Source organism: Moschus berezovskii, chromosome 7, assembly GCF_049115385.1.
Source record: "Moschus berezovskii isolate FMDL1 chromosome 7, NW_MosBer_1.0, whole genome shotgun sequence".
In the NCBI taxonomy this organism is placed as follows: Eukaryota; Metazoa; Chordata; class Mammalia; order Artiodactyla; family Moschidae; genus Moschus; species Moschus berezovskii.
Window position 1 is genome coordinate 69,231,771 of NC_142466.1, and position 24,342 is coordinate 69,256,112.

The 24,342-nt window shown below is 37.0% G+C and overlaps 1 protein-coding gene across 1 annotated transcript in view; it reads left to right on the plus strand.

Annotated features, from left to right (window-relative positions):
- The window catches only part of DCAF10 (DDB1 and CUL4 associated factor 10), a 50,364-nt gene extending 26,408 nt beyond the window's left edge, over nucleotides 1-23,956 (plus strand). The window contains exons 3-7 of the mRNA XM_055427077.2: nucleotides 8,010-8,207; nucleotides 16,631-16,833; nucleotides 18,291-18,404; nucleotides 21,970-22,115; nucleotides 23,192-23,956. Of these exons, the coding sequence (XP_055283052.1) occupies nucleotides 8,010-8,207; nucleotides 16,631-16,833; nucleotides 18,291-18,404; nucleotides 21,970-22,115; nucleotides 23,192-23,560 (1,030 nt within the window). The 3' untranslated portion in view covers nucleotides 23,561-23,956. The remainder of the gene's footprint in view (nucleotides 1-8,009; nucleotides 8,208-16,630; nucleotides 16,834-18,290; nucleotides 18,405-21,969; nucleotides 22,116-23,191) is intronic.
- The last annotated feature ends 386 nt before the right edge of the window (nucleotides 23,957-24,342 follow it).

Sequence of the window (24,342 nt, forward strand, 5' to 3'; positions counted from 1 at the left end):
GACATGTGTTTATAATTAAGAAATAGTTATTGGGAATCACTATAGAATGATTCCATGATTTATTCTCTACTTGTCTCTAGTTTTCCACACACAGCACATCTAACTGCTGTTGCCTCAGAGTACACCATCCCTGTGCCTACCTTTATAACTTTGCCTACCCCTTGCCCTTAGAGAGTTCCTGCTCATTTTTTTAAAAAACAAGTTCAGATGACACCACCATGAAACATGTCCTAACTGTCCTCTTCTTTGCTTACGCAACATATTTATTTTGTATAGCTATATATTTATAATACCTTCTCCACTAGGCAGTGAAGTGCTCATTCATTTAATAAATATTTGTGAATTTGTGAGTAGGACTGTGTGTTTTGGGTACTACAAGATCTAACCATGAGTTATACACACAGGTTTTGCTTGCCTTCAAGGAGTTTATAGCCTTTTAAAGTTATTCCTTACACTGTAACATTAAGTGTTGTGATAGAAGTGTAGAGTGCTTTGGGAAATTAGAACAGTAAATCTGGCCCAGACTGGATATAGAGAGAGGTCTTCCTAGAAGGGCTAATTGTTGAGTATTAAAAAGGAAACAAGTGTTATCCAGGTCAAGAGTTAGGGAGAATGTGGTTTCAGGTAGCAGAAACAGCCTGTACAAAAGCCTGGAATTTTTTAAATTGTTGTTTCAGGAAGGCCATTATGGTGCTTGTGGATATTGATTTCTGATAGAAAATAATTCTATATAATTTTATCTTGGAGGAAGCTCCAGAATTCTTTTTTTTGAGAGATAAGGTAGTTACATACAATAGTATATGTTAGAGAAAGCATCCTAATATTGAATTAAGCAGAAATTAAAATGTGATAGGTTATAATTTTTAAATATTTGTAAATATATTCCCACTGATTGAGAAATTAGTGTAAAATAATTAAAATCTGAATTATAGAGTATTTTAATTGTTCTGTTTTTGTTTTTACTGAAGTATAATTGATTTACAATGTTGTATTTCCTGGGGTACAGCAAATGATTCAGTTATATATATTCTTTTTATATTCTCTCCATAATGGTTTATTACAACATATTTAATGTAGTTCCCTGTGCTATACAGTAGGATCTTGTTATTTATCTGTGTTATAAATAATAGTTTGTATCTGCTAATCCCAAACTCCTAATTTATCCACCCTGCTTTCCCCTTTTGTAACCATAAGTTTGTTTTCTTGGGCTGTGAGTCTGTTTCTGTTCTGTGAATAAGTTTATATCATTTTTTAGATTTCCCATATGAGTGATATCATATGTTATCTTCATTTAGTATGATAATCTCTAAGTCTACCCATGTTATTGCAAATGGCATTATTTCATTCTTTTTTATGGCCGAGTTGGCAACCCACTCCAGTGTTCTTGCCTGGAGAATCCCAGGGACGGGGGAGCCTGGTGGGCTTCCGTCTATGGGGTCACGCAGAGTCGGACACGACTGAAGTGACTTAGCAGCAGCAGCAATATTCCTTTATATATGTATATATTATCACATCATCTTTATTCATTCATCTGTCCATGGACATCTAGGTTGCTTCTGTATCTTGGCTATTGTAATAATGCTGCTATGAACATTGGGGTACATATATTTTTTTGAATTAAGAGTTTTTCTGATATATGCCCAGGAATGGGATTGCTGGATCATACGATAATTCTGTTTTTAGTTTTTTAAGGAACCTCCATACTGTTTTCCATAGTGCTTATACCAGTTTACATTCCCACCATTATAGAAGGGTTCCCTTTTCTTTACACACTCTCCAGCATTAATTATTTGTATACTTTTTAATGATGGCCATTCTGACTGGTGTAAGGTGATACCTCATTGTAGTTTTGAATTGCATTTCTCTGTTAATTAGCATTGTTGAATATCTTTTCATGTGCCTATTGGCTATCTAGATGTTTTCTTTGGAGAAATGTCTGTATAGGTCTTCTGCCCATTTTTTGATTGGGTTTTTTGTTATTAAGTTGTACAAGCTTTTGTAAATTTTGGAAATTAAGCCCTTGGAGGTCACATCATTTGCAAGTACTTTCTCCCAGTCTGTAGATTGTCTGTTTGGTTTATGGTTTTCTTTGCTATGGAAAAGCTTATAAGTTTTATAAGTACCATTTATCTATTTTTTCTTTCATTTCTATTGCCTTGGAAAACTGTTAATTATTTTGTAATCTTGACTGATCCTAATAAAATGTAGCTAAGTGAGATTATTTGGGGAATGCATTTGAAATAATGGGCTTCCCTGGTGGCTCAGATGGTAAAGAATCTGCTTGCTGTCCAGGAGACCTGGGTTTGATCCCTGAGTTGGGAAGATACCCTGGAGAAGGGAATGGCTGCCCCCTCCAGTTTAACAGATTAAAAATGATGGCATGTTTTCCCTCTTTTTGGGTGAACGAAAGATTTTAAAAATTCTGTAGCGCTTTACAATTTTAAGGGCTTCCTTGGTGGCTCAGCTGGTAAAGAATCCGCCTGCAGTGTGGGAGACCTGGGTTCGGTCCCTGGGTTGGGAAGATTCCCTGGAGAAGGGACCAGCTACCCACTCCAGTATTCTGGCCTGGAGAATCCCATGGCCTGTGTAGTCCATGGGGGTCACAAAGAGTCAGACTCGACTGAGCAACTTTCACTTTACAATTTTGAAAAGTATAATTTCATATAATCCCATAATAACCCTCCTCTTTCCCCTTCCTATCCGTCTTCTGCCCCTCCTTGCTTCCCTCTTCACACTGCTGGTAACCACTGGTTTATTCTCTGTATCTGTTCATCTGCTTCTTTTTTGTTTTATTCACTAATTTGTTGTATTTTTTAGATTCCACTTATAAATGATATCATACAGTATTTGTCTTTCTCTGTCTGACTTATTTCCTTTAGCATAATGCCCTCCAAGTCCATCCATTTTGCTGCAGGCAAAATTTCATTCCTTTTTATGTCTGAGTAGTATTCCATATATATACAGCACATCTTTATCCATTCATCTGTTGATAGACACGTGGGTTGTTTTCATACCACAGCAATTGTAAATAATGCTGCTGTGCACATTGGAGTGCATATATATTTTTGAATTTATTTTTCAGATATACATATCCAGGAGTAGAATTGCTGGGTCATATATCCAGGAATAGAATTGCTGGGTCATGTGGGTCTAATTTAGTTTTTTGAGAAACCTGTTTTCTACGGTGCCTGTATCCATACATTCCCATGAGCAGTGTATGAGGGTTCCTTTTTCTCCACATATATACCAACATTTGATATTTGTGTTCTTTTTGATGATAGCCATTCTGACAGGTGTGAGGTGATACCTCATGGTGATTTTTAAATTTGTGTTTCTATGATTATTGATATGAGCATCTTTTCATGTGCCTATTGGCTATCTGCATTTCAACTTTGGAAAAAACATCTGTTTTCTTCTGCCCAACTGGGTTGTTTGTTTTTTTGGTGTTGAGTTGTGTAAGCTGTTTATATATTTTGGATATTAAACCTTTAACAGTCATATCATTTGCAGTAACTTCTCCCATTCAGTAGGTTGTCTTTTCAAACTATTTAGTCAGTAATTTCCTTTACTGTACAAAAGTCTTTAAGTTTAAAAATTTTTTTATTAATTTATTAATGTGGTTCACAAATTATACATACCCATAAAATTATTTTGAAATATATATAATCACTAAGGAACAACATCTTCCAACCCTAAGTCTTTTTTTTATTTAAAAAACAATTTTTATATTAGACTATAGTTGATTTACAATGTTGTATTAGTTTCAGGTGTACAGCAAAGTAGTTTAGGTTTTTATATATATATAGTTAAGTGTATGTATGTATGTGTATATATATATGTATGTATATATAGGTATATGTATGTATATATAGGTCCTTGTTGATTATCTGTTTTATATGTAGTAGTTCAGTTTAGTTCAGTTGCTCAGTCATGTCCAACTCTTTGCGACCCCATGAATCACAGCACGCCAGGCCTCCCTGTCCATCACCAATTCCCGGAGTTCACTCAAACTCATGTCCATGACTCATGTCCATCGAGTCTTTGATGCCATCCAGCATCTCATTGTCCATCGTCCCCTTCTCCTCCCGCCCCCAATCCCTCCCAGCATCCGAGTCTTTTCCAGTGAGTCAACTCGTCGCATGAGGTGGCCAAAGTATTGCAGTTTCAGCTTTAGCATCAGTCCTTCCAATGAACACCCAGGATTGATCTCCTCTAGAATGGACTGGTTGGCTCTCCTTGCAGTCCAAGGGACCCTCAAGAGTCTTCTCCAGCACCACAGTTCAAAAGCATCAATTCTTTGGCGCTCAGCTTTCTTCACAGTCCAACTCTCACATCCATACATGACCACTGGAAAAACCATAGCCTTGACTAGATGGACCTTTGTTGGCAAAGTAATGTCTCTGCTTTTTAATGTGCTATCTAGGTTGGTCATAACTTTCCTTCCAAGGAGTAAACGTCTTTTAATTTCATGGCTGCAATCAGCATCTGCAGTGATTTTGGAGCCCCCAAAAATATGTTAATCCCAAACTCCTACCCACTTTCCCCTTTGGTAACCATAAGCTTGTTTTCTAAGGCTATGAGTCTATTTCTGTTTTGTAAATAAGTTCCTTTATATCATTTTTCTAAAATTCCACACATATAAGTGACATTATATGGTATTTGTCTTTTCTGACTGATTTATTTCACTTAGTATGATAATCTCTAGGGCTTCTCAGGTGGCACAGTGGTAAAGAATCTGCCTGCCAATGCAGGAGACGCAAGAGACACTGGTTCAATCCTTGGGTCAGGAAGATCCCCTGGAGTAGGAAATGGCAACCCACTCCAGTATTCTTGCCTAGAAAATTCCATATATAGAGGAGCCTGGTGGGCTGCAATCCATGGGATCGCAAAGAGTTAGATACAACTGAGCACGCGTGCATGATACTGTCTAGGACCATTCATGTTGCTCCAAGTGGTATTATTTCATTCTTTTTTTTTTTCTATTTATGTTTCTTAATATTTGTATTATTTCTATGCATCTATTTTTTATACTGAATTCTGGAGTATTTCATTCTTTTTTATAGCTGAGTAAGATTCCATTGTATATATGTACCACGTATTTTTTTTAATTTGAAGTATAATTGATTTATACAGTGTTGTACTAATTTCTGCTGTATGGGTGACTCAGTTATATACATATATACATTCTTCTTTTATGTTCTTTTCCATTATGTTTTATCCTACCAGATTAGATATAGTTCCCTGTTGTTTATCATTTCTAAATATATTAGTTTGCATCCTCTAACCCCAAACTCCCAGTCCATCCTTCTTCTACCCAACACCCCCCCCCCCCGCCTTGGCAGTCACAAGTCTTGGCAATCACTCTGTGTCTGTGAGTCTGTTTCTATTCTGTAGATAGGTTCATTTGTGCCATATTTTAGATTCCACATGTAAGTGATATCATGTGTTATTTCTCTTTCTGACACTTCACTTAGTATAATAACATCTGGTTGCATTCATGGTGCCTGCTAATGGCGTTATTTCTTTCCTTTTTATGGCTGAGTAGTATTCCATTATATTGGATTGGCCAAATTAACTTTTAGGCCAACCCTGTATGTATATATCTTCTTTATCCATTCATCAGTCACTGGACATTTAGGTTGCTTCCATGTCTTAGCTATTGTAAATAGTGCTACAATGAGCATTGGGGTGCATGTCCCAAATATTTTCAAAGTATGTTTTTTTTCTGGATATATGCCCAGGAGTGGGACTGCTGGATCATTATAGCAGTTATGCTTTTACACTTTTAAGGAACCTCCATACTGGACCCCATAGTGACTGCCAGTTTACATTCACAGCAACAGTGTAGGAGGGTTCCCTTTTTCCCACACCCACTTTAGCATTTATTGTTTGTAGACATTTTGTTGACGGCCATTCTGATTGGTACCTCATTGTAGCTTTGATTTGCATTTCTCTAATACATTCAGAAAACAAAGATCATGGCATCTGGTCCCATCACTTCATGGGAAATAGATGGAAAAACAGTGGAAGCAGTGTCAGACTTTGTTTTTTTGGGCTCCAAAATCACTGCAGATGCTGATTGCAGCCATGAAATTAAAAGACGCTTGCTCCTTGGAAGGAAAGTTATGACCAACCTTGATAGTATATTAAAAAGCAGAGACATTACTTTGCCAACCAAGGTCCGTCTAGTCAAGGCAATGGTTTTTCCCGTGGTCATGTATGGATGTGAGAGTTGGACTGTGAAGAAAGCTGATCGCCGAAGAATCGATGCTTTTGAACTGTGGTGTTGGAGAAGACTCTTGAGAGTCCCTTATACTGCAAGGAGATCCAACCAGTCCATTCTAAAGGAGATCAATCCTGGATGTTCATTGGAGGGACTGATGCTAAAGCTGAAACTGCAATACTTTGGCCACCTCATGCGACGAGTTGACTCACTGGAAAAGACTCTGATGCTGGGAAAGGTTGGGGGCGGGAGGAGAAGGGGACGACGGAGAATGAGATGGCTGGATGGCATCACCGACTCTGTGGACATGAGTTTGAGTGTACTCCGGGAGTTGGTGATGGACAGGGAGGCCTGGCATGCTGTGATTCACGGGGTCGCGGAGAGTCGGACACGACTGAGCGACTGAACTGAACTGACTGAATAATTAGCAGTGTCCAGCATGTTTTTCAGTAGATTAGCATCTTTTCATGTGCTTTCTGGCCATTGGTATGCCCACTTTGGAGAAATGTCTAGATTTTCTGCTCATTTTTTTTATTGGGTTGTTGTTTTGATTTTGAGCTGTGTGAGCTGTTCATATATTTTGGGGATTAATCCCTTGTTGGTCAAATCGTTGGCAAATATTTTCTCTCATTTTGTGGGTTGTCTTTTCATTTGGTTTATGGTCTCCTTTGTTGTGCAAAAGCTTTTAATTTTAATTAGAACCTATTTATTTTTGTTTCCTTTGCTTTTGGAGACAGATCCAAAAAAAAAAAATTGCTGTGTTTTATTTCAGTGTTCTGTCTTATGTTTTCCTCTAGGAGTTTTATAGCATCTAGTCTTATATTTAGGTCATTAATCCATTTTGAATTTATTTTTGTATATGTTATTAGAGAATGTTCAAATTTCATTCTCTTACATGTCTAGTTTTCCAGCACTACTTAATGAAGAAACTCTTTTCTCCATTATATATTCTTGCCTCCTTCTCATAGATTAATTGACCATAGGTCTGTGGGTTTATTTCTGGACTCTCCATCTTGTTCCATCGATCTGTGTGTGTTTTTGTGCCAGTACTATAGTGCTTTGATTATTGTAGCTTGGTAGTATAGTCTGAGGGCTTCCTTGGTGGCTCAGATGGTAAAGAATCTGCCTGTAACGCAGGAGACCCAGGTTCGATCCCTGGGTCGGGAAGATCCCCTGGAGAAGGGAATGACAACCCGCTCCAGTATTCTTGCCTGGAGAATTTCATGGACAGAGGACCATGTGGGCTATAGTCCATGGGGTCACAAAGAGTAGGACACAGCCGAGTGACTAAACACTTTCACTTTGAATTGATTAAAAATTTGTATATGTAAATATATTTTAAAGAGAAATGTACCCTAAATAGAAAGCGATGTTATTTGTATCTAAGTAAATATTTATCATAATTTTGAACACTTTATGCTTAACATGTTTCACCTGCAATTAAGTATTCAAAATCTCCTTTGTCTCCTATTGTCTCTTACCATTTGTGTTTCCTATACAGATTCTAAAATTCATTTTCTCTAGCATTGTCCTCTAAACACCCACTTCTATTCCTGGTTTTCAATAAAATAATTTAACACAAGTACATAAAATTACAGCGTGGTCCTCATTAACTCCTAGTATCCTCTGGTTATATAAAGTATACTTACTACTACTATATATTAGAATCACTGGGTTTGTACAATAAGTTTGTAGTACTTTTTTGGTTTATTTTCTTGATTAGGTAATATAGCAGTTTTCTTTAATAAGAGATGAAATAAACCAGTTTTTCTTTTCTGCTTTGTAGATTTCTTGATAACCGGCTGTTTGCTACCTGTTCTGATGACACTACAATAGCCCTATGGGATCTGAGAAAACTGAACACGAAAGTATGCACTTTACATGGTCACACTAGCTGGGTGAAGAACATCGAATATGATACTAATACAAGACTCTTAGTAACGTCAGGATTTGATGGAAATGTCATTATTTGGGACACCAACAGGTTTGTGAACAGGAGATGTTAGGATTATGAACAACAAAAAAATGTTTTTAAAATGATAAAAAAAAAACCCTCAGTGTTCTGTCTTAGCTCTCATATTTCTTTAGAAGAAAGAAACTGGCTTTGGGAAAAACAATCAGAAAGTGATTTCTATCTTTAGTTCCTTGCACTTAGTCATATATCGTGACTAAAAAACTTGGAGAAAATTATGTAGAAAAGAGACCAAGTACTTGGTACTTGAGACCACGTACCACAAATACTTAACCAAGACCAAGTTAATGATGAAAACTGGTTTATAAGATGAGTTTCCTGAATTTAAGGAAAGGTATTTTGTTATTTCCTTTGTGGAACTGAAATGTTTTCCTTTGATCCTTCAATTCTAAATCTGTTTTGTAAATTGTGAAGTTTGTTTTCATTCATTAGAAGAGTAGTTTATCAGAGTGGTACTGATGTTAGGGGAATGTTTGGAAATAATGTGTGGTGCAGTTTTAATTGTCACTACAGGAGAAGAGAAGAAGATTTCTACTCAGATTTAGTCAGCAGAGATCAGAGTTTATAAACACCCTTCAGTGCACGGGATAGTTTGCAGAGCGGACCAGTCATCCCATCTAAAGTGTCACTAATGTCTGTGTTGTGAAACACTTCAGTAGAATATCTCCTGATAGAGAACTGAAAGAGTTGAAGTTTGGGAAATAATTACAAGTTTCTGAAATATTCTTTTTAGATCTCATATGTAAAACTAGGGGAATATTCTTAAAGATTTCTAGTTATGCATAGTGTTTGAGCCAAGCATAGAGCTACAGATTATCTTTAAGACAAGCATACCTGTTTAAACTTAGAGCTAATTATTTTTTAATTTAGAAGATTTTAATGTTATTAATAACCTTGACTTAGTTGGCAGATGTAGAATTCTGCTGCCAAATAGTGAATACATCCTCTGAAGCAGAGTTTGAACATGTACAAAAATTGAGTGTGTTCTGGACTACAAAGTAAGTCTCAACCAGTATCAAAGAATTGTTATCACACAAATCTTTCTCTGACCTCAGTATAGTTTAATTAACTACAGGTAAATTAAAATTCCAAGGTTTGGAGACTTATAAACTTATGTCCTAAATAATTGATGGATCAAAGAAAAAAATCATAGTGAAATCAAAAGATAGACTAAAAATTAATGAACTAAACATCTTACTCAAAAAACTTGAAAAAGATAAAGTAAATCTGATGAAAGTAGATATATAGAAATGATTAAGATAAAAGCAGAAATTAATGAAATAGAAAATGAAAGTACAGTAAAGATTTTTTTAAAAGCTTGTTCTTCTCTGGTAAGATACATTAAGGAAAAAAGAGAGATGACACAATCTTAACAATGAGAGACAATAAAAAAATACAATATAGAGTAAAATAATAAGGTCACTTTTATGCCAATATACTTGAAAACTGTGATGAAACTGACAGATTACCCCAAAAAATACATCTTTGCAAGGAAGAAATAGAAAACCTTAAATAGACATTACCAGGACAGATATTTTACCGTTAATGCACTGGTTCAGCTGAAAAGGTTGTTAAAAGATTGAATTTCTTCCAAACTAACTAATAGATAGTTACTGTCATGAATCATCCTCAGGTGTCATATCCTAGTACCTTCTGGGTATCCATGAACCTCTCTGGAGATACCTCCCTCAAGATCTCTCTTTATGATCTAGTAGCCAAAGTCGCTCTTACATAGTAAACTAATCGCAGGATCTAGTTCCAGCACTGAAACTCTGGAACTCAGGATCCAATTCCAGCATCAACTCTGGCTAGTTTTCATGCAGCGCTGGTTATTTAAATATTCTGAACATCACCTCTGCTTTAACCATTAGAGAAATGAAAAAAAAAAAATCAGTTAAAGCATATCTACTAATAAAACAGCAGCATGTCAGTTTTACAGGTGACTTCTACCAAATATTACAAGAAACAGAACATTCCAATTTTATTAAACTGTCCAGATTGCAGAAAAGTGGAATTCTCCTTCCCTTAGGTATGAAGCTGTTACGATATTGATACCTAAATTCAAAATGACAGTTCAGTCTGTAATATGAATGTAGATGTGAATATTCTAAAAAAAAAATGATCCTGTAAGAAATTAATCAAAATAATCATGACCACTTTGTGTTTATTCTAGAAATGAAAAGACGATTATCAGTAGAAATTCTGTTAGTATAATTTATCACATTAACAGATTAAATAGATAAATCCTTATGACTGTATCACTGAAGAATAAAATTCAACAATCATTCATAATTAAACAAAAGGGACATCATTACCAACCTTACAGAAATTAAAAGGATTAAAAAGGAATATGTGCTTAGTCGCTCAGTTGTATCCTACTTTTTGCGATCCTTTGGATTGTAGCCCACTAGGCTCTTCTGTCCATGGGATTTTCCCAGCAAGAATACTAGAGTGCGTTCCCATTTCCTCCTCCAGGGGATCTTCCCAACCCAGGGACTGAACCCATGACTCCTGTGTCTCCTGCATTGTTAGGTGGATTCTTCACCCACTTAGCCGTCAGGGAAGCCCCACGAAAGAACACAATGAACAACTTTATGGCAACAAATCAGACAACTTAGATAAATACCTGCAGAATCACAAATTATTTAAACTAACTCAAGAGCAAACAGAAAATCTTTAGACCTATTGACCTATATAGCAAGTAAAGAAATTGTATCGGCAATTTAAAAATCTTCCCACAATGAAAAGCCCAGACTCGTAAATCTTCACTTATGAAGTTTGGTGAATTTTACCAGACATTTACAGAATAAATAATATCAGTCTTTCACAAAGTCTTACAGAAAATAAAGAGGAAGGGAGAGCACTTACCAATTCATTTTATGAGACTAGTATTACTCTGATACCAACCCAGACAAACATCATAAGAATAGAAAACTACAGACCAATATCCTTCTCCTGATAGTTTGATAAAAATTCTCAACAAAATATTAGCAAATCTAACGTAGCAACATATATAAAGGATTATATGTCACAACCAGTGGAATTTATTCCAGGAATATAGATAGGGTTGGTTAAACATCTAAAAATCAATTAGTGTAATAGATTAATAAAGATCAAAGCTCATATATATATCACGCAAAGGCAGAAAAAACACTTGACAAAATCCAATACTCATCTGTGATAAAACTAGGAATAAGAAGGAACTTTTTCAACTTGATAAAGGACAGCTATAAAAAGCCTACAGCTCAAATCATACGCGGTGTTGAAAGACTAAAAACACCCCCACTAAGACGGAACAAGACAAGGATGCCTACTTACACCACTTTTATACAACATCTTACTGGATATGCACTGAAAGTACATTCAGACAAGAAAAATAACAGACATTTAGATTGGAAAGAAGTAAAATTATCTATAAGATATGATCTTATATATTAAAAATCTTGAATTCACAAAACTACTAGAACTAATAAGTTCGGCAAGGTCATAAGATTCATATATAAAATTGTATTTCTGTTCATGAGCAATGAACAGTCCAAAAAAGAATGAAAAGAAAAATTCCACTCATAATAGCATCAAAAAGAATTAAATATAAGATATAAATGAATGGAGAGGGCATTTCATGCTCATGGATCTCAATATCATTAAGATGGCATTTCTCTCAATATATAGATTCAGTGTAATCCTTATCAACTCTAGCTGCCCTTTTTTTTGGACAAATTGTCAAACCAATTCTAAAATTTGGGAAATACAAATAACCCAGAATAACCAAAACAATCTTCAAAAGGAAGAATGAATTTGGAAAATTCACACTTCCTGATTTCAGAAATTTCTACAGAGCCATAGTAATAAAGGCAAGGTGGTACTGGCATAGGACAGATATCTAACATAAATTAAGGGAACAAAATTGAGAGTCCAGAAATCAACCCTTATATTTATGATCAGCTGATTTTCAACAGAGGTGCTAAGGTAATTCAGTGGTTCAGGAAAGGATAGTCTGTTCAATAAATGATATGAGCAACCAGATATCCACATGCAAAGAGATGAATTTAGACCATTATCTCACATCACAGAAATGAATTCAAAATGGATTTCAACCTGAACATAAGAGCTGAAACTACATAACTCTTAGAAGAAAACATGTGAGTGAATTTTCATATAACGCCAAGCTGATTTTAAAAATTGATAAAATGGATTTCATTACAGTTAAAAAGCTTTGTACATCAAATGACACTAAGAAAGCGAAAAGAAATACTACAGAATGGGATAGCCTATTTCTAGCTCACATTTACTAAAGGATTTGTGTCCAGAATGTATAAAGAACACTTCCAGCTCACTTATATGTATACAAATAACTCACTTTAAAAATAGGTGAGATATTTACACAGACGTTTCACCAAGGGCAATATACAAATGATTAATAAGCACCTGAATAGATGTATGACATCATTAGTCTTAAAGGAAATGCAAATTAAAACCGAAATAAGATACTACTTCATATTCGGTAAGATAGCTTTAACAAAAAAGACAGCAATAAATACCGGCAAGAATATGAAGAAACCGGAATCTCACGTATTGCTTGTAGGAAAGTAATATGATACAGCCATTTTAGAAAACAGTTTGGCAGCTTCTTAAAATGTTAAACGTAAGAGTTGCCATATGATCCAGCAGTTCCACTTCAAGGTATCTACCCAAGAGAAAGGAATACATACGTCTGCACAAAGAATGCTTATAATAGTATTATTCATAATAGCAGAAGAAAATAGAACCAGTTCAAATACTTGCCAACTGGTAAAAGGATGAACAACATGTGATGATATATTTATACAGTAGAATACTACATGATAATGAACAAAGTACTGTTAGGTGCTACAGTGTCGAAGAACCTCAGAAAAGTTAAGTGAAAAAGCTAAACCAGAAGACAATATACGGTATGATACTATTTATATGCAATGTCAACAACAGGCAGATCTGTAGAGACAGGAAATAGTACTGGTTGCCTGTGGCTGGGAGTTGGAAAGGGTAACTACTAATGGGGAAGAGGGATTTTTAAAGTGATGAAAATGTTCTAAAATTGGGTTATATTGATGACTGCACAACTTGGTAAATTTACTTAAAAAAACCATTTAATTGTACACTTAAAATGAATGAGTTTTATGGTATGTAAATTATACCATGATAAAACTGTTAAAAACAATCTGTTAATTAACTAGACATAGAGGGAAACCCATTAAAAGTATGCACTAAAAATCTACAGCACATTTTTAAATGCTGAAATTTTAGAAGTTTTCTCTCTAAAATCAGGAAGGAGAACATGCTTACTGTTACTGTTCACTATTGTTTTAGTGTAGAGGGAGGCAGGGTCCTAGCTGGTGCAGTAAAATAAATAAGGATTGGAAAAGAAAAAATGAAACAACATTCACAGATGATATGATTGTTTAAATCAGGGGCTAGCAAACTTTCTATAAAGGACTGTGTAATAAATATTTTAGACTTTGTGTGTTTACTGCGGCTTCCCAGGTGGCGCTAGTGGTAAACCTGCCTGCCAATGCAGGAGACTTAAGAGATGCAGGTTCGACCCCTAGGTTGGGAAGATCCTCTGGAGGAGGAAATGGCAACCCACTCCAGTATTCTTGCCTGGGGAATCCCATGGACAGAGCAGCCTGGTGGACTGCAGTCCATGAGGTCACAAAGAGTCGGACAAGTGAAGTGACTTAGCATGCACACACATTCTATTGTCTCTGAGCAGTCATAGATAATACATGAATGAGTATGGCTGTGTTCCAACAAACTTTCTATATAGAAACAGGCAATGAGAACTTTCCTGGTGGTACAGTGAATAGGAATCTGCCTGTCATTGTAGGGCACATGAGTTCAATCCCTGGTCCAGGAAGATTCCACATGCCACAGAGCAAGTAAGCCTGTGCACCACAACTACTGAGCCCAAATGCCACAACTGCTGAAGCCCATGCACCTACTGCCTGTGCTCTGCAACGAGAAAAGCCACCACAATGGGAAGCCCCTGCTCGCTGCAACTAGAGAAAGCCCATGTGCAGCAGTGAAGACCCAGTGCAACCAAAAATAATAAAAAAACAGGCAGTAATCCAGATTTTGCCCATAGGCCACAGTTTTTAGATACATGGACTGTATAGAAAACCCTGGAAATTCTGCTGACAAATTATTAGAATCAGAGTTAACTACAATTGTTTATGTAAGATCAAAATATAAAAATCAGTAGTGTTCCTATACATCACTTTAAATAATTAAAATTCTTTAAGTACATAAATTTTAATAATTAAAAAATTTAGCTGGGACTTCCCTGATGGTCCAGTGGTTAAGACTCCATGCTTCCAGTGTAAGGGGCATAGTAGGTTCAATCCCTGGTCAGGGAACTAAGATCCTGTATGCCATGTAGTGTGGCCAAATTAAAAAAATAAAATACTCTTAAGTCAGTACACAGGAGTAAATAACAGCAGAAGATTTGTATAACCATTGTGGATAAAACTAAAATTTTATAAGTTATTATAAGACCTAAATAGAGTCTGTGAATGAGAAGATTCCTCTAAAATACAAACAAATTTTAAACGAAGGGTATAAACTTGTAAGATGGGGAAACAGGATAGAAAGCAATGACAATAAAATTTTAAAATCTGGAAAGCAGGAGGATGAGTGGCAACCATCTTAGCAACTTACTTAAACTTAATAAGTATAAGAAAGCAGAATCCTAAACTAGCAGTGGAAAATGTTAAGAACTTAAGACAGTTTATACAAAATCCTTAAAAATCACAAGAACTGGCAACTCTGGGTACTCTGTAGTAGAAAGGGTAGCTAAAATAAGGATTTAAATGAAAGATATTGAAGAATTTATATCTCTTCCCTTAATCCATACTGCTGGATGATTTACCTCCTGTATGTCAGCAGAAATCTTAAATCTTTAAAGAGGGTAAAATAGAAATCTCTCTATATTAAAGGATGCCAGACACAGTTGAAGGCTTTGAGTACCTGACCAAAATCAGGGGGACTAAATGACCATATGCACCCTGAATACTGAATTCAGAGATCCTGAGAGTTCTTTCAGCTATTGAGGTAAAGATACTGACATTAGAAGTTCCTCAAAAAATGGCTTCTCCCTATTTAGTGAAGCACAAGCCTGCCCTTGCACTCAGAGTTCCCGGTCACCTTTTTAGTTGCTCTTAACTGTGAGCAGACAGTCAAAAGATAATCAGACATGTGACAAAAGTGTCTGATATAAAGACCTAAACAAATGGGGAGATATTTTGGCAAAAGTAGAGACTACATAAGGAGAAGAGGACTTAAATTTTAGAAAAACTATACTCTCAGAGAGATTAGAAAAGACATTGCATGCTTGAAGCGCTGCATGCTGACTGAAGGATGCAACAAGGGGAGAGAAGCAGGAGACTTCTAAAGCATTGGTATTGTTCTACTTCTTAACATGGGGGGGGAGTCACAGATGTTCACTTTTCTTTAAACTCTACAAGTGCTTTATCTATGTACTTTTCTATAAGGATGATACATTTCACAGTTTTAAAAATAATTAACAAGAAAAAAATGGGGAATAAAAAATATTAGGCAAGGAATAAAAATCTATCCAAAAGATCATGCAGATTTGAAATAAAGCCAAATAGAACTTAAAGAAGTGAAAAAAAAAAAGTACTGTTGAAATTTATAAAAACAAGTAGCAGAAACAGTTTATACAACAGATTAAGATAGATACTGAAAAATTACCCAGAAGGCAATATAGGAGATGAGAAAGCAAACATGAAAGAGCAGTTATGGGACAAGAGTCTCATGGGAATGTTTCAAGTATCTATCTAGAACTCCAAAAGCATTAAGAAATAGGTGAGAGGCAACATTGGAATAATGATGGAAAATCTTCCAGAATATATGAACAATTTGAATCTTAAGATCTGGAAAGTCAGATGAATCTCAGTGAAGATCAATAATAAGAAATCAACATTTACGAACGTCAGTGAAACTGCAATACTCCAAAGACAAGGGAAGATTAGTCAAAGGAAAAATAAGTATCCAAAGTAGCAATTCAACTGACAACAGACTTTAAAGTAACAACAATGGAAGCCAGAACTCAATGAAATATTATCCTATTTAGAAAGAAATAACTATCAACCCTTATAGGCTCAGCTGAACCTTTAATCAAAAAGAGTGAAATAAAGATTTTCAGAGCAATAAAAAGTGAGAGTTTTCCTCAACGAAGTTTTACTTAATAGACATCAGAAAGAAAGAATAATCTTTTTTTAAAAAGTTAAAGAGATGGAAGAAGGAATGGGGAGCAAAAATTTTTCATCTGTATAAGTCTGAGTATACACTGAGTGTAAATTCTGGTTGGAAGGGCAAAAATATGACTATCACTGAATGTTTATGATAACTAGGTTTTGTTGGCTTGATTTCTTCTGTAGGTGTACAGAAGATGGATGTCCACATAAGAAATTCTTTCACACACGCTTTCTCATGCGGATGAGATTAACACCAGATTGTTCCAAAATGTTGATCTCAACATCCTCTGGATATCTCTTGATTTTGCATGATCTTGATTTAACCAAGTCTTTAGAAGTAGGCAGCTATCCCATTTTGAGGGCAAGAAGAACAACATCAAGTTCAGGTAAGCTTTCCTTTTTTGATTAAAAGAAAGAGTTTTCTAAATAATCTCAGACATGAAGATGGTATATGTTTCTATTTTGAGAATGATAACAGGAAGAAGGGAAGAAAATTAAGACATTCTTCGGAAAGCTCAGTGAGAGCTTTTTTCCCAAAGAAGTATAATGATCTACATGTACCTTTGATGTAGTATTAGTTTGTGCCTCACAAGTGATCTAGGAAGAATAACTTCAAATTCTAAAAAAAAATTTTTAGCTCTCTGCTAGCCAGAAAATCTTCATCAGTGTTTGTAACATTATCTCAAATATTAGTGATAGCCCAAAGTACTGTCAATCTTTTTAAGTCTTTCTGATAAATTGCCATTTAAAATCAGCTTCAAATGGTTGGAATCTTTCTCTGTGCATGTGGCTACTTTTGAAGACCTTTGGAATGCATAGGCCTTATTGTATTGCAGTTGCCTAATTTCATTGCTGAAAGTAGAAATTTAAGTTTTACCAGCTTATTTGCAAGGAAGAGATTTCATTAACATGTAAGTGCAGTCCTTTTAATTTCAGAATTTGTTAGGTTAAACATTAACAATCAACTCAAGCTTAGTGACAAGTAGTGATTTAGGAGATCTAGTTGGCATGTTTTGCTTAAAAACCAAGAACGTTTTCTGTCTTTTAATTAACGTTTCTGTCTATTAATTCTGATACTTAATACCAAGAAATTAGATTAATAAGAAGTCCTCACAGATGTGTGGGGCTACAAGAAAAGTGTGACATAGAGACTGCTGTTTGGAGTAATACGTCAGACTCTCTTATCTGATATTCATTTTATTTTCTCAGATTTCAGTGTTATGTTTGTATTGCATTTCAAAGATAGTATTCACATAATTTCAGTAAGCATGATAGAAGTTGTTGGTATGCTTTAAGGAAGATCTTTTCGTGTTCTCAGTAATGGGCCTATTGTTTGGATGCTATTCTAACATAAAATAACAGATTGAGCATTTCAGTTTTCATTCATGCTGAATTTTCTTATTCCATTTCACTGCAGAAATAAAGGGGAACCTAAGATGTTGGAGAAGGAAATGGCAACCCACTCCAGTAGTCTTGCCTGGAAAATCCCATGGATGGAGGAGCCTGGTAGGCTACAGTCCATGGGGTCGCAAAGAGTTGGACACGACTGAGCGACTTCACTTTCACTTTTCAAGATGTTCCTGTGTTTATTTGGTTTTTCATTTTTATTTCACTTAAGGAAGTCACTGTTGTAAAGATTTTTAGAAAGGGATTAAGCCTTGGAATGGATAGGACATTCCAAAGAAACATCTTGCCCACCTCAATCTTAGTTATTTATAGACCACTTTTAGCTGGGTATGTACTTGCCATGCTTCAGATGAACTTTAAAAATATGATTCAAGTAAATTATTAAAAAATTGAGAGACTACCAGAATTCACTGTTGGAATATTTTGTATTTTCAAGATCTTACCACTTTATCGAGCTCATCTGGTCCTAGAGTTTCTGGTTCACCTTGTCATCACAGTGATTCTAATTCACCTTCTGAGAAACACATGTCACGCACCTCACAAAGAGAAGGTAGGTTAAAAGTTGGATTTCATAATCTTGTATATAGATGCTAAAATAGGTTTCTTTGGTTTGATTTTAATCTTTAAAAATAAAAGCCAACAGAGATGAGGTTATTCCTTGCCCCTCAATAATCGTTTTCAAAAAGCTAACCAGGGAATTGCCTCGTGGTTCAATGGTTAAGACTCTGCACTTCCACTGCAGAGGGCACGGGTTTCATCCCTCGTCAAGGAACTAAGATCCCATATGTCCCTCAGTGTGGCCATAAAACAAACAAAACCCCACAAAGCTAACCAGAGTCTCTAGGTTGAATATCATGGGCTTAAGTTTTTGTTGGAATTTGAATTTTGGTTTTACTTCCTAGATTTAGTTTGGTCTAGTTTGGAGAGGGAGTAGTTGGGAAATACAGACTCCAATTAGGATTGTTACAGAAATTAAATGAGAGAGTGAATCATGCAAAATGCTGGTCTAGATGAATCACAAGCTGGAATCAAGATTGCTGGGAGAAGTATCAACAGCCTCAGATATGCAGATGATACCACCCTAATGGCAGAAATTGAAGAGGAACTAAAGAACCTCTTGATGAAGGTGAAAGAGGAGAGTGAAGAAACTGGCTTAAAACTCAACATTCAGAAAATGAAGATCATGGCATCTGGTCCCATCACTTTATGGCAAATAGTTGGGGAAAGAATGGAAACAGTGGCAGATTATATTTTCTTGGGCTCAAAAGTCACTGCAGATGGTGACTGCAGCCACAAAATTAGAAGACGCTTGCTCCTTAGAATAAAAGCTGACAAACCTAGATAGCGTATTAAAAAGCAGAGACATTACTTTTCCAACAAAGGTCCACATAGTCAAAGCTATGGTTTTTCCAGTAGTGATGTACAGATCTACAGTGATGGGAGTTGGACAATAAAGAAGATTGAGCACCAAAGAATTTATGCTTTCAAACTGTGGTGCTCGAGAAGACTCTTGAGTCCCTTGGACAGCAAGGAGATGAAACCAATCAATCCTAAAGGAAATCAAGCCCAAACAGTCACTGGAAGGACTGATGCCTGAAGATGAAGCTCCAATACGTTGGAGCTTCACATCAATACCTGATGTGAAGAGCCGACTCACTGGAAAAGACCCTGATGCTGGGAAAGATTGAGGGCAGGAGGACAAGGGGATGAAAGAGGATTAGATGGATGGACAGCATCGTTGACTCAATGGACATGAGTTTGAACAAACTCTAGGAGAGAGTAAAGGACAGGGAAGCCTGGTGTGCTGCAGTCCCTGGGGTTGCAAAGAGCTGGACACCACTTAGCAACGGAGTAACAACAATGGATATGATAGTGCTATATAATATATAACATAAAGGGATGATTTATCAGGTGCTTGTGAAAGTCACCTGGTTCCAGCCCAGTAGGCTTTTTGCTCTGCTCTTTCCTTACTTCAGCAGTGCCTGGCAGCCTCACAGGGGTTGTGGGATAAAGTGAGCTACAATGTGGCTCCACTTAGCTTTTGCCAGTTTTTCCCCAGCCAGTCTGGTAGAACTATCTGGTTAATCTAGCCCACCTACCCCTCAATTGAAATACTTTCTACCTAGCAAATTTCACTCACCATCCCTCTCCATACTAACCCACATTTGAGGTCTTAAAACACTTTTTGTTTGTTCTCCTTTGGTGGACTGATGGCTCGATACAGGTTTTTTTTTGTTGTTGTAGTTTTGGGTCACCTTTTGGAGGTATCTTGTACCTAGAAATTTAGAGGAGAGATCGTGCATTAGACTTCTCATTAAGGTTTTTCCTGGGTGGCCTTACCTGGTAAATGCCTATTTGATTACTTGATTACTTTGTATGGCTACTTCCAAGAATGGTTTGAGAGTCTTTCCTAACCTAACATATTGACTACCCATCATCCGGTTCTCTGCATGTTAAAGACTGTGCTGTCTCATTTTAAAGTTAAATATTCCTCCTCTTCGGAGAAGGCAATGGCAAGCCACTCCAGTACTCTTGCCTAGAAAATCCCATGGATGGAGGAGCCTGGTAGGTTGCAGTCCGTGGGGTCGCTGAGGGTCAGACATGACTGAGCAACTTCACTTGCACTTTTCACTTTCACACATTGGAGAAAGAAATGGCAACCCACTCCAGTGTTCTTGCCTGGAGAATCCCAGGGACAGGGGAGCCTGGTGGGCTTCCGTCTGTGGGGTCACACAGAGTCAGACAAGACCGAAGTGACTTAGCAGCAGCAGCAGCAACTGATCCAAGTGTAATTAGAGAGGCCATTGACCCTCCAGTCTTCCTGCCCTATCTCTACTCTGACCCTGTATGGTTCCTCCCTTTAGCCAGCTCTTAAGCAACCTCCAAGGAGCAGAGACTCAAAAACCACTGCTTACCTGTTCAGAATGAGTTTCTTTTCTGCTTTGGTTATAGATTTTCAAAATTAATTCTTGAAATAGTATTTTTTCTCTAAAATTGTTGTTAAAGTTTAATCACATGGGAAGTTATATAATTTGATTATAACAGTAATTTAGAACATCACAGGTTTTTGTCAGTGCAGTAATCTAAAGGGAAGCTTTTAAAAGAAGAGACCACATCTAAGTGAGAAATAATTCACAAAGGGTCTGACAGAGGCAGTTCATTATTTTTAAATTAAGTCCTATAGGCACAGAATTTTTGAAATACATCTCTTGGTATTAAATGTCTAAATTGTTTCCTTACAATGTGTATGAAAGTGTTTTTCCACATACTTCAGGGATATGACATACTCCCATTTGTAACAATGGCTCACTACAGCAGTTTGGCTCACTTTCATCGGTGGCTAGGTAGAAAGAAATGGTGGCCATAGCAGAGTACCAGGAATATGTACAGTTGGCAGTATCTTCCACCCCTTGTCTTGACATGTCTCTGTGTGAGTTGTCCTCTCTTCCCTCCAAAATTATAGATCAATTTGTTATTTATAGTACTGTCCTAGGGGCTGTAAGTCCTGCTCCTTACATCTTTAATCTACATAAAGGCAGTCCTCATGGCTTCCAAGTATTTCTCTTTCTCTGGACTGGAGAGCACCAGGTCTTCTGAGATGAGAATTGTTATCTTTTACTTTTCCAGATTCCTTTCATACCACATAACTTTGATTCTTATATAGCTTTCTCAGATGTAGATTCAAATCTAAAGGACTCCTAGTCAGCTTTACTGCCTTGTGTGTTGTGTGTGTTAGTCACTCAGTTGTGTCCGACCCTTTGCAACCCCATAGACTGTAGCCCACCAGGCTCCTGTGTCCATGGGATTCTCCAGGCAAGAATACTGGAGTGGGTTGCCATTTCCTTCTCCATTGCTGCCTTAGCCATAGATTACTGTTGATTCCTGCTGCAGGAACTTGGATTCTTTAGTTCTGTCATTCCCTTTTCCCTACATCCACCTCCAGAAACAGCCCATACACTGAAGGGCACCTCAGTGTATTTACATGTGGTAGCATAAAGGGCAGATGAAAAAATAAGAAAGGCCCAGTGGGGTGGCTGCCAGAAATCAAAGCTTTGATGAGCTGCCTTAGTCTTTTAATAATACGAATTCCACATCTTAATATTCTTATATCTCAGGAATTTCACCACGAAATAGTCTTGAAGTCTTAACCCCTGAAGTTCCTGGTGAGAGAGACCGTGGAAACTGCATCACATCCTTACAGCTGCACCCAAAAGGCTGGGCCACTCTTCTTCGGTGCTCAAGCAATACTGATGATCAGGAGGTACGGGGCAGCAGCACTACACCTTCAACGGGGCTGACTGAACAAACTGCCATCGCCATGTGTGCTCATGGTGTCTTTATCCCTTCAGAATCCTTCTTCCTCCTCTCTGGCCTGGGTTTGGCAAGTGGGAGATACTTTAAAGCAGTCATCAGCTCAGATTAAGCCCAGTTTAATTCTTGCCTCCTTCATCTCATTGTAAAAAACCTCTTACATAGTAAACCCAGGACTGAGCTAAGCTGACTAAATGGGAGGTTTTGCTAAGTCAATGGAGTATCATGAGTTTCTCTTTTTAAAAACTAGGGAGGGAACCTCCCTGGTGGTTCATTGGCTAAGACTCTATGCTCTTAATACATGGGGCCAGGGTTTAATCCCTGGTCAGGGAACTAGACCCTACATGCCACAGCTAATATCCTGCATACTGTAACTAAGACCCAGCACAGACAAAAAACAAACAAAAAAACCAGAAAGCTTTGGGAAAGGAAGGGATTGAACTGATAACTAGGGGAAAAGGTCTTGTATGACCTGTGATCCTCCTTATTCTGGAAAGCTAGTGTCTTCCAAGAATCTCACTAGCTCCAGAAGCCACAGCTAACAGAAGGAGAGAAAAGTCTTTGAAGTGTGTAGAAGGAGAGGTAGTCTAGGGCTTAGATATCTTAACCCTAAAATATCAAGATTGTTGTTACTGTCAGAAAGAGGAATTATTACTTTAGAAGTCACAGTGGCCTCGGGGGATAAAACGCTTCAAAGTGTGATAGTACAGCAATAACCTTGATATGAATGTAGATAAGACAGTGTGGGGCCTACAGATTTTAATTGGGAGAGGGGTAGCATTCATCTGGATGTTTTTTTGCAGCAGGGATGTAGCTGTGGTATTCTGTTGAGCCTTTGGGGGAAAGAAAGATTATCTGTAGCACTGTTTGGGGCTCTATAACTTTGTTTTTGAATTAATTTTAGTTGAAGTATAGTTGCTGTACTGCATTATATAAGTTACAGCTGACTATAGTTATTCACAATTTTTAAAGATTATACTCCATTTATGAGGTTCTGTTAACTTTGTCTCTCTTCTCTCCCTCTAGTGGACTTGTGTCTATGAATTCCAGGAAGGAGCACCTGTGAGACCAGTCGCACCTCGCTGTTCTCTACGCCTGACTCATTACATTGAAGAAGCCAATGTAGGCAGGGGTTATATCAAAGAACTTTGCTTCAGTCCTGATGGGCGAATGATTTCCTCCCCACATGGATATGGGATTCGCTTGTTGGGGTTTGACAAACAGTGCAGTGAACTTATTGACTGTTTGCCCAAAGAAGCCAGTCCCCTGCGGGTGATCCGTTCTCTGTACTCTCACAATGATGTGGTACTAACGACAAAGTTCTCTCCAACACATTGTCAGATCGCCTCTGGGTGCCTTAGTGGACGGGTTTCTTTGTATCAGCCAAAGTTTTAGGCACAACTTAACGTCAAATAAGGAACTCTACTTGTGTTCTACTTCTATATACTTCAATTTAGATGAAGTATTTTCTTTTTAGAAGATCTTAAAAGTTTGGGTCAAGATCCTGGTTCTTATGGGTCCATGAACATACCTGTGACCTGAGTACTTGATCATCCAGCATCACGAGGCATCACCAAGTTAGACTCCAGGCAGCACCATCTTTTGCAGCGTTCCTCTGCTCCTGCTGACCTGTGCCACTACACTCCAACTCTGCTAGTAGCTTTGTCAGGTCTCTCTAATTCTCTTTTCTGTTTTTGATTTTGGTGTGAATTTTGTGGACATTTGGCAGGAGTTTTGGTTGGATTAGGAGAAACTTGTGATGCTAGTATTGAATAAAACCCCAAAGTCTGATGTTGGCATACTGGTTGCTGAAAAGAAGTTTCATCTTCACTTATCAGTATTGGCCTTTTAAAGTTGCTGTTAGTTTCTCTATAATGAGCACAGATGATGGCATTATCCTTACAACTGTTAGTCTTGCAGCAAAATGTCTTCTAGGCTTCCTGACAAAATTATACATATTTTTCACCATGAGAGAAATTTTGTTGTGCAATTCTAGAAAAAACATTACCACCCCTCTTTGTAATTTACTGTATTTGTATGAATTTTTAAATCTACAGCATATGTCGTTGATATTTTGTTCCTGTCAACAGCATTAGAAAGGAAAAGAGAGGAAGGAGTGGGCTTGAGTCATTTCTATTGTATGAAGAGGATTTATTTATTAAATTAGTATACTATCT